At 41.7% G+C, this 10478-nt stretch overlaps 1 protein-coding gene across 3 annotated transcripts; it reads right to left on the bottom strand.

Annotated features, from left to right (window-relative positions):
- Positions 1 to 207: 207 nt before the first annotated feature.
- LOC130372766 (leukemia inhibitory factor receptor-like) lies at positions 208 to 10263 on the bottom strand. Of its 3 annotated transcripts, none has more exons than XM_056578924.1 (18): positions 9880 to 10262; positions 9631 to 9737; positions 9285 to 9448; positions 8733 to 8865; positions 7603 to 7866; positions 7244 to 7373; positions 6589 to 6737; positions 6010 to 6155; positions 5782 to 5932; positions 5490 to 5551; positions 5017 to 5239; positions 4424 to 4597; positions 3962 to 4063; positions 2451 to 2633; positions 1937 to 2065; positions 1220 to 1313; positions 989 to 1055; positions 208 to 892 (listed from the first exon to the last, which is right to left on the bottom strand). In XM_056578924.1, the coding sequence occupies exons 2-18, from the start codon at positions 9725 to 9727 to the stop codon at positions 608 to 610; spliced, it is 2553 nt and encodes an 850-aa protein (XP_056434899.1). In that variant the 5' UTR covers positions 9728 to 9737; positions 9880 to 10262; the 3' UTR covers positions 208 to 607. The 3 variants fall into 3 exon arrangements, with proteins under 3 accessions (XP_056434899.1, XP_056434900.1, XP_056434901.1); XM_056578925.1 differs by having other exon boundaries at positions 8733 to 8844; XM_056578926.1 differs by lacking the exons at positions 208 to 892; positions 989 to 1055 and having other exon boundaries at positions 1229 to 2065; positions 9880 to 10263.
- Between the last annotated feature and the right edge of the window lie 215 nt (positions 10264 to 10478).

Raw genomic sequence — 10478 nt, 5'->3', positions numbered from 1 at the left:
CAGGCCGGGGTGAAGGTTGGAGGCGTAGAGAATCGTCTTGTCATTGAATATAGTAGCCTATAATAATTTAACTATTTGGTGTGAATAATATTGTTGAATAATATACTATAAACGTGTCATAATATATATAATAATATTTTATATAAACCTTTAACAATTAGCCAGAATGAGAGTGAACTCACCTCTGATTATAGTGATGAGTTTGGAAGCACTAGAATGATAAGCACTGAAAATACTGAAAACAATTTGATATGTATTTCTTACTATTGATATGACATGTATTGATAACATTTTGTATCGCTTGTAACAGCTTATTATACAGCAACGTTTGTTCAACATAAAACAAAAAGACAGAAATCTTTGCAGATATATTTGAATTCACATTACACATACAATAACACATTTTAGCTTGACTTCACTTCCAAGACCGTCTCTCTGCTTAAGACACGTTTACCCCGGAATATAGTTCATACAAAATAGTAAATTAGAAATAGTGATAATATTTATATATTCTCTGAAGATCTGCTATATTCTTTATAAGAAGGCTGATTACCAGTGTGTTTCTAAATGTTGTGATATAATAACATGCTACATGCTATATATTTTGCTAACACATTCCGTCAGTGTATAGTGGATTCTCAAATACACAGGAAAGTGGACGAGATGGTAACACGGGCTGAGTTAATTCCACTTTCGGGGTGATCTCCATGCGTTGCTGCGGCTGTTGATGGTAATAACCATTTGCGGCTTGATTCTGTAGAAATGGCGCTCCCTCGTGGTCGTTGTCGGTACTCACTGGTAATCTATGGCTAAACACCTGTGAAACGGACACATTCTCCATCTGACTGCTATGACTTTCTGCCGCGATAAGGCTTGAAGGGCCACGGTCCTCCTGGATTAAAGGAAAATAAAATAACTTAATATCTTACTTTATCCAAATATCCTATTTCAAGCGAATGGGAGACCACCATTGATTTGTGAGACTTACCATTAGTGCTAACCAATCGCAGATCAGAACTGGATTTGGAATGGGAGGACACACCTTCTGTTTAATACTATAAGATGTCAGAAAGGTAGGAAAACAGAAATTTAGGTCATGACAGAGAAGGTTTATAAAGGTAAGAAGATGAATTGCTCAATCATATAACATACAATATCTAATCAATTTTTTAAAACTGATATAAAAAAGATTAGTAGATTATGCTCAGTGTTTGTTTACCATGTCCAGTTTTTGAAGGCAATGATGGAAGTGATGATGAGCAAAAGGAAAATATTGCTGAATGCGACAACGAGGGCCAAGATGGACTTATCCCCTTTAAACGAAAGATACAATTATTATAAAAAATAAAGTATCAAGTAATTTAGAATCGCATTTCTTGTTTGGATGGCACTTTCTCTTGCCTTGTGTGTAGGTCTTGAATTAATAAAAATACAGGACATGATTAATGAGCTGGAGGTAGCCCTATCTATTGTATCAATGTATAGTTTTGATAATGTAGCATTAACTGTCAATCCCAACTCCCTATACTGTTCCGAAGTTTTATTTTAAATTAATATTCTTCTACTGATAGTGTGTATATAGATAATGTTTTCTGTCAATTTCTTGGTAGTTTCCATTCTTTTTTTTGGTCCTGTATCTTCTCCACTTTCTCATCAGGGATTAATAAGAAATAAGAAATCCAATTCTTTTTAAATCAGGTTCCGGTCTTTGGTCAGGTACACAGTAAGCCAATGAATTAAAATAAAATAAATCAATGAAGAAAGCAAACGCTATTTTAGACAACGCACCAGCCCCTACATATTGAGAGAGGGAAGAACCCACTACAACAACAAACATACTAACGCGTAAAACCTATAAACCTCTACGCTCTTAGCAACATGGCACCTCCCCCTTATCCAAGTTAAACCACACACAACGCTTCACATCATTCCGTACACGGTGGGTTAATGGTGAGTGTGATGGAGTTTCCTCCACCCTCTCCGAGCGAGGTCACGGCAGCCACCCTGAATCTGTAAGATCCAACACGGACGTCTCTGGCAGTCAGGCTAGTGGCCTCGGCATCATCTGAACCGCAGTAAAAAACCACAAGACAGATACAAGCACAATTCACATACCTTCCAGCCCAACTTCTACCTTCTTCTATGTTTCCAGGCTCATGAGTGAGAATATGGTTAATATTATCTTCTTTATGTATTGTAACATAGACGAAAGAGGTTGGTTTAGGCCAACAGAAATGTCTGTACAGTTACGAAAGTTAGTATCAATGTAAATGCATGTATATAGGATCTATATAAAAGGATCTACTTGAATTCCCCACTTTGAAATAAAAGTTATTATTATTATTATAATCAGTTATTATTAAAGTTATTAATAAGTTAAAAAAAAACAGCTTAACAACGCTGAATCAACACTAAATCCTCTGGGGGAGAACAAGGCGTCCTTGACCTACCGGTGGTGACGTTGACGTCAACAAGGTTAGGGTCCGCCTCCTTGGCGTCCATGTCGTGGTAGTGCATGACGTAGCCTTTGATGAACGCCGTCCGGTTCCCCAGCGGGATGGGGGTCCACGACACACGGACCTCTGACCCCACGTGGGCCCATCTCAGACGTGCAATCTGCTCAGGGGGGATCTCTAGATGAAGGGAGGGTTATTATCATGTATACAGCTGTAGCGTGGTTTCAAATTAGGAGTAGTTGTCTCACTAGGGGATGCCGTTGGTGAAAATGTGGGGTTTATTAAAGGTGCAGATTAAAGAATTTAGGGACATCTAGTGAAAAAGACTTGGCAGAACGGCCGGTATGGCTCATAAAAGTAATTATGGGTCCGCTACTATTAAATCCAGGGCAAAGGTAGTGCCGGTGGCAGACGGCTGAAACGTTGCCTATTCAGGCAGCATTCGGAGGAAGGGAGGCAGCAAGTCATGACTCAATCAAATATTTACTAAAAATGCTGCCTGCTAAGGTGCCTCCGATAAGACGGAGGCAGCAAAGACGTACCCCTTAAGTCGAGATATCCAAGACTCCTGGGGGTGCACCACTGCACCGATATCTTACTATTACTACTACTACTACTGCTACAGTAGTAATAATAATAATAATAATAATACATTTTATTTATAATGCACTTTATATTCAAGAATCTCAAAGTGCTTCAGAGAAAAAAATACCAAAAAACTATTAAAAAGGGGGGAACCTCAAAGAAAGTTTAGCTAAATGCTCTTTTAAAGAGATGGGTTTTGAGGTTCCGTTTAAAAGAGCTGTAGTCTGTGGAGCCCTCAGGTGGTCAGGGAGGGCGTTCCATAGTCTAGGGGCAGCAGCAGAAAAGGCCCGATCACCCATGGTGCACAGCTTCGTATGTCGGGTTTGGAGGGTGTGAGTGGATCCTGAACGGAGTGTACGTGAGTTTATCGGGGGGGTGAGGAGTTCCTGAAGGTAGAGGGGGGCAAGTCCGTGAAGGCACTGGTGGGTGAGGAGGGAGACCTTGTACTCAACTCTGAGTGAGACAGGGAGCCAGTGCAGTGATAGTAGTAGTAGTAATAATAGTACTAATAGTAGTAGTAGTAGTAGTAGTAGTAGCAGCTGTCTGTTTGTATCTCAGCCAAATGTATCCTCAACGTTTATTCTGTAGGTCAGGGTTAGCGAGGGGTTGGGGGAAAGTTGTTTGGTCTGTATATTGCTAAGCTATATCACTATGCTATAATGCTATTCTACATCTCTAGGCTCTCGCAAATATTTCATCATTGATATATTTATAAATATCAGAGTAGATAGTAACCGTCATGTCTTACCATATATAATCATATATCTTATAATATATATCATAAGTAAAGGAAATTTGTACTTATTAACTTATTAAACATCATCATTAAGTAAATTGGGGGGAAAAAGCTGTTCCCTCCTGATCACCAATAATGGAAGGCCTCTACATGCCCAAATATGGGTGCGGTCATATGTTTTCACCTGTCTCTTCAACGTATCCTTCTCTTCTCTCCAGCAGTTTTGGAGCTTCCGGTGTGCAAGCGTACACACACAAAGAGTACCGGACCCCAGGGGTGAGGTTCCCTGGAGAACACACACACACACGCAAACGCACGCACAAACACACACCAACACATGCCGGTACATACAAACATGCACACACGAGCACAGGGACACACAAACACACGCAAAAGTTATGAGTGAAGACAAACAAATTATTTGTTGTTGTTTATTCCATTATTTAGTTTGCAGTGACTTAGTTATTTCCAATATTAAGGTCCAAAAATATGAAATGATACGTTTATGCTTATTCTCATTAGTATGACATATTTATACATGGTTATTATGTTATGAATAGAGGATGAGTGCTGTTGTATGTCGGACTGCTTGTTTATTTTAACAGTGTCTCCCTGCCCCCATATTATCCTGTGTTTTTGTCCGTACCTGTTATAAAGACCTGGGTGACCCCTGTAGGCACCTTCTTCCAGTAAACGGGGCCCCTGGTGAAGGTGGGGGTCCAGACCACCGCGTACCCACAGCTGGAGACAGGGTTGGCCGACCAGGTCAGACTGAACCCCCCGTCACTCCCCACGATCCGGGAGACGTTTGTGACCTCATCTGAAAACACGGCAGGTGTGTTAAGCACAAGTTAAAACAAAATCTATGAGGTTGTGCGGGGAGATATCTTTATCCACATTTATATTGTTTGTCAATGAAACTATTTGAAGACAGCCGAATGGTTTGGCTCCTATTTCACCACCAGGTGTGGTGTTGAATTTTAGCCATTTCAAACCATTGTAAAGTCTACCCTCTAGTGACTTCATAAGTGGGCATGCTCCCCAAGATGTATATTTGCATCAGATACATGTACGGAGGAGAATATTGTAGGTTAGGGTATCGTTCTTGCGCCAGGATGCCTAGGTTAGACTTTGCCTCAGCCACAAATGTTTTTCTTTAAGAGCCGGGTTCAATGGCTCCTTAAGGCAGCCTTCTGTCAGCAGAACCAGAAGAGGGGAATGTTCCAGAGAGGAATGTACCTGCTTTTTGACTAAGGGTCACCATAGAGGCCGGGGGTGACCGGCCGTAGGGGTTCCTCGCCGTAACCGTGACAAGGTGGTCTTCGCTGGGGTCGAGTTCTACGGCCGTGCTGTGGTCGGGAGGAAGCACGGTTCTGTTGCGCGTCTCCTGTGGTTCTGCCAATGTTCTCCATTTCACCTCATAGTCTATGATGGGCCCGTGGCTCTGGCCTGGTTGCGGCATCTAGGAAGAGGAGATCATCTTCATCGTCATCATCATCACTTTCATCATCATCATCATCATCAGCGTCGGTATCATCATCACTAACATCATCAGAGTTTGTATGTTCTCGCCCGGGATTAATAAAATGATAGAAAACGAAAGCATCAACACCACTATACTCATCACTATCATCATCATCATCATCATCATCATCATCAATCATCATCATCATCCTCAAGCAATTCGATACTTCAAGATCAAGATGACTTACTTCCCATAGTATCATAGTTTGTTTTTGCTCCATCCACAGCCATATATCCAATGCATCTGGAACTATGGGTGAATCAGACCAGGGTTAGAAGCATTAAACATATCAAGGTGCCTTTCCCATGCGTCAAACCTAAAATGTTTTGGTTTTGTTATCTAACTCAGATTTCTTTTTTATTGAGTTGATTATCAAAAGTAAAAAAACAACAACTAGAGACACGCTCACACTGGTGAATATTGGCCTCTTCTTATTTTAATAATTGTATAAATTATGTATTTATGTTTGTGTTACTTACTGTCACCCTCTGTCTTAAAAGTAATGTTTTTTCTGTCACCCCACTTCCAGAAGTGCTCCTCTGTGCCACAGCAGACCTGAACTTCATATTTCAGATTCGGCGTCAAGTCACTCAAAAGTGCTTGATTTAAACCCAATCCAGAGTAGTTCCTCTAGAACACAAAACAAACAAACTAAAGGTGGAGTCCAATTCCCTGATTGACATTGTAACATCATTATAAACACTCACCACATCGGTGTCTCCTTTACTGTTAAGGATGATCTGACACAGTACTCTTAGTTTTCTGTACTGCAGGTCTGACCACTCCCATGCCAGACTAGCATTCCTCGCATTTATCCTTGAAGCCGTCAAATTTTGAGGAGCGAACATGTGAACTAAAAAACACATTAACAAAGTTCAACAGACTTACATATATAGGTCTAACAGCTGCAGTTACAGGTGTTGTAGGGACTATTTAAGAGCTATTATTGGAGTGTAATACGTCAGCTATTAGATAGTGAAATGCACTATGACAATATCTGTTTATCGAGTTCACTGTGCCAGCCAATGTTTGAGAATATTTCAATTGACTGAATCAGAGTTTCCATCTTGCCTTTTAATCACAGATATGTGATGTCGGAGAAACGTAGGGAGAGAGGGAGAAGAGAGCGAGGCGTGGTTTCCTTAAAAAAGTTTGATTCAAAAATCATGCTGTTCTGTCCTGCTCTCTTTACAACTCTCAAAACTCACCTACATCAACTACATCCCCTTTAACTGTAGACTGAACATTTGATGAGAAGAGAAGTTGAAAATGAGATTATACTTGACCTCTTTTAGTTAAGTCTGCCCTGTCTGTGAGCTCCAACGTGCCGAGCACATTTCGGACAGTCAACGTCCAGTTTCTCTCTTGGGCCTTTATAACCTCTCTTTGGCGACAGCGCTTCATGGTTGTGACTTTGCCAGTCTTCGAACACGATCTAATGAAGCAAAAACAGAAAGAACTTTTCCATCACACCAACCCATTTTAGACACTTTTTAAAACCAGCTCGCTCAAAGCAGACATCTTGACATGCAGAAGCATTCATCAACAGCCTTAAAGGGCCCCTATTTTATCCCCAGGTGTAAATCCCTAGAGGATGATAAGAGGAAGATTTTTAAACATTTAGTAATGGCTTATCAAGCTCACATCTGGAAGGAAAATAGGAGCTCTTTAAATTTGACTTTTAAAGGTTGAAATGATTTGCACTTGCTGTTATGCCAATCACTTCATAGGAGGCGGGCTTCCCCCCCCCAACCTAGCCTTGACCCTGCCTCCTGCCATGGATGATGTGAAAGGTGCTAAACTAAGCTAGGAGGACCCAGCCACCCAACGGCTTATTGAATCATGTGGACTGCTCCAGAACCCACTCAAATGTGCAATTCTTGACATTATTAGCACATTCAGTATTTGGTAGGGTGTTTAATCAAGCAGGCTGCGACCCACCTTCCAAGTAGTTCATATTCTGTGGGGTATTTTGTTGGCGGCCAGTGTCTGCTTTTGTCGGGGCTCCAGTTACAGACCACCGACTGCAAGTCTCGAGTCTCACACTGGAGATCCGTATCGCGCGGGCGGTCTGGACAAGAAGCAGACCAATCATTAGTAATGCTTTCAAAACTATGCAGTTTCCGATATGGTGAACCCACACGGCCTCACTCAGCAACATGAACCGCTGTCAGGAGTTTCATCCACACTTCCACGGACAGAGGGGCTTTACACTACAAGTGTCAAACACCAGAAAAGCCCAACCATGCATCAAATCTAAAAATCGTGTCAACCCGAACGTAAAGAAGAAGCCGACTTACAGCCCACATAATAGGTGGTGCCGTAGTCCGAATTGTTGCAGGTGACGTCAGTGCCGCCGAACCCAGAGGGTCTGCGCAGGTGCACCGTCATGGCGTACGTCTGGTTGTTGAGCTTAACGTGTTCTTTCGGTTTGCCGTGCAGCGTAAACCCGTGGAACGTCTTCAAGGGCGGCAGGAGGCAGCAGAAAGTCACGTTGCTGCCGACCTCGTAGACCTCGTGCGTGTCCGGCGGGAACAGCGTGGGTTGGCTGGGAAACGGGATCCCTGATAGTGACACCAACCACCACCACACAAAATACATGAAAACACTAGATTGTTATATTAGGACAATTCATTAAGTGCACTTTTATAATTAATTATATCACGTATTAAAGCAGCACTATGTAAGATTTACCCTTGCCCTCTAGTGGGCTGAGTTGTAGCTTCAGTCATAGCTACAGTAATAACAGTGAAATAGATTCACTGGATGGGCTTGTTTTATTCTTGAGAAATGTCCAAGTTCAGATTATTTTTAACGGACTAGTAGTGTCAGGATTCTCGTATGGACTGTTGTTTTTGTCTCCCCGTACCTGTTGGAGTGTGATAATTCTGGACTTTGTTTATGTTTGTAGCCATGTGTTGGTCATGTGCCTGGAGTAACACCCATGTCCTTATTTGGGCAACTTCCTGCCTTTGTTTGTTTCCCTCCATTTTCTCTGTTCACCTGTATCTCATTTGGTATTGATTGTTGGAGTATTTAAACACTGCCCTTTCTGTTGACTTTGTCAGATCGTCACGGTATGTACTGTGTGCTACCTGAGTGCCACGTGAGTGAGACTAGCGTGAAGATCTTTAAAGAGTATACTCTATAGTTTACTGTTCTTCCCGGTTTTGGACCCTGCTGTTTTGGACTAAGTCTTCTGCCTATCGGTTTTGGATCTCTTGCCTGTCCGTCTGTATCTTTCTGCCTGCCTGCCTGTTTACGAACCCCGCCTGTACATGGAATCTGATTTGCCTGCTGGACTGTTTGTGAATAAATCCTTTTGATCTGCAATTGATTCCCGTTCTGAGTCGTGACAAGTAGCTGCAGTAGAAAAGTTACAGAGTGCAATGTTTAAATAAAACATATAAAATACAAATTGCATATTAACCGATGATGCAACGTTGGTCTTCGTATTGGGCACGGACTTTAAATGTGTTGTTAGCACATTCTAACGGCAAAGGAGAGACCCATAACCAGTGGTGGATGGATCCGGTCTGATTCTGTGGGACAATAACAACATCCTACAATAATGGTTATAATTACATCAGGAACAAAAAAAGTCAAATTAAAAGCTTTGTAGGTAACATTTTAAAATCAGAGAGAGAGCAGAAGAGAGCAAAATTGACAGGCAGGGTGGCATAGTCAATAGGGAGTGCTGTTCCAGCAGAAGCTCATATGGATCGTTTTGGGTCAAATCGACAAACCTATTATTTTGTCTAGGTTGGAGATCATAGGGCCTGATTTGTCAGAAGTGAGCCCGTCTAAAATCAGGATGGTCTCATATAATAGGGAGGCAGGCAAATTCAAGCATAAAAGACCATTCACAGAGCATTCCAATCAATAATCACTAAAGATGGCTTTGCTATTTCTCACAAATAACGCTCCAACTAGAGTTTCTATATCATACCTAAAGATAATTCATTCATAAAAAACTCCTCACGTGATGAATCGTCTTCATGTCATCCGTCGACAGCACGTCGATCTCGTAGGCGATCTGCCCTCGCGTAAGGAGACAGGACGGATGATCCTCCCACGTCAGTTGGACCTTCTGCTTAGAGTAGACGCGACTGACCGTCATGTTAAGTGGTCCACACCGCATCACCCCTGGTCAACAACACCAGTCAGAGTGAACATCTGAGAGCTTTCCCCCCCCAATGTATTGAATGATGATCTGAGATGTACTCTATCCAAGGTGGGATGAATACTTAAGTAGGGTGAATAAAAGATCATCAGCTGGAGAAATTAAGCATAAACCAGGTTTGTAGGTAAACAGAACCAATGCTCACCAGCATCTTGCACGGTGTCTGCTCCACCAATGTGGAGGAGCAGAGAGGTAAGGAGCCAGGGGGACACCACAGCCATGGTCATAGCTATTATGAGCATGTGTTTTAATCTAGAAAATAATGCGAAAATGCAAAATATATTAGTACATGGATATCTATTTTGATATCTAAATTGTGTAGCAACGTATCTAAGTAATCGTTAAATAGGCTATTTACACACAGAACAAATGTCAACACATTAGAATAACTTACCATAGAAAGCCTGCGTTTTGGGAACTGTAACGTCAGGCCTGCTGTTGAAGAAGCCCTGGTCACATATTCAACAATCCGATAAAAACCATGGTTCGACTGCGTCCCTCGCTGTGAAAGCATCGTGATAATACATCCTTTTGAACTCTGCTCTTTGCTGCGAGAAATTAACACTGAGCTGATTGCGACGTTCTGATATCCAGGAAACAAAGAATCCGCCTTATTCTGGTAAAGAGAGTGACTCACAGAGGCAGCATCTTAACCACTCTGTCTGTTAGGGAGAAGATTTGTTAATGGATATTAAACTTTTAACCATGGTTAAAAGCTTAATATGAGCCACTTGCACAATACAAATCCAACAAACACAATAACAGGCGGCTTGCGCATAAAAACCACTGGCATGATATTATAAACTGAACAAAACGTACTACTTATTGTTAAGTAAATGTTTGATCAATGCATGACATTGAATTAAGTGGCTATTGATGTTGGTCTATATAAATATACTGCCAGAAAAAGTATTTGTATAATGACTATACTATCGGACGGACGGACACGCACACACGCACACACACACACACACACACACACACACACACACA

Source organism: Gadus chalcogrammus, chromosome 19 (assembly GCF_026213295.1).
Source record: "Gadus chalcogrammus isolate NIFS_2021 chromosome 19, NIFS_Gcha_1.0, whole genome shotgun sequence".
NCBI lineage: Eukaryota > Metazoa > Chordata > Actinopteri > Gadiformes > Gadidae > Gadus > Gadus chalcogrammus.
The sequence above is the reverse complement of the archived record's forward strand: the minus strand, read 5'-3'. Positions and strand labels throughout refer to the sequence as shown.

Excerpts from the sequence above, each read along its gene's own strand:
- LOC130372766 (XM_056578924.1), bottom strand. The coding sequence starts at position 9,727 with ATGCTCATAATAGCTATGACCATGGCTGTGGTGTCCCCCTGGCTCCTT. Across the intron at positions 4,598-5,016 it reads GACCCTTAGTCAAAAAGCAG|ATGAGGTCACAAACGTCTCC; the intron begins GTACATTCCTCT and ends CCGTGTTTTCAG. Across the intron at positions 1,056-1,219 it reads GCCTTCAAAAACTGGACATG|TATTAAACAGAAGGTGTGTC; the intron begins GTAAACAAACAC and ends GACATCTTATAG.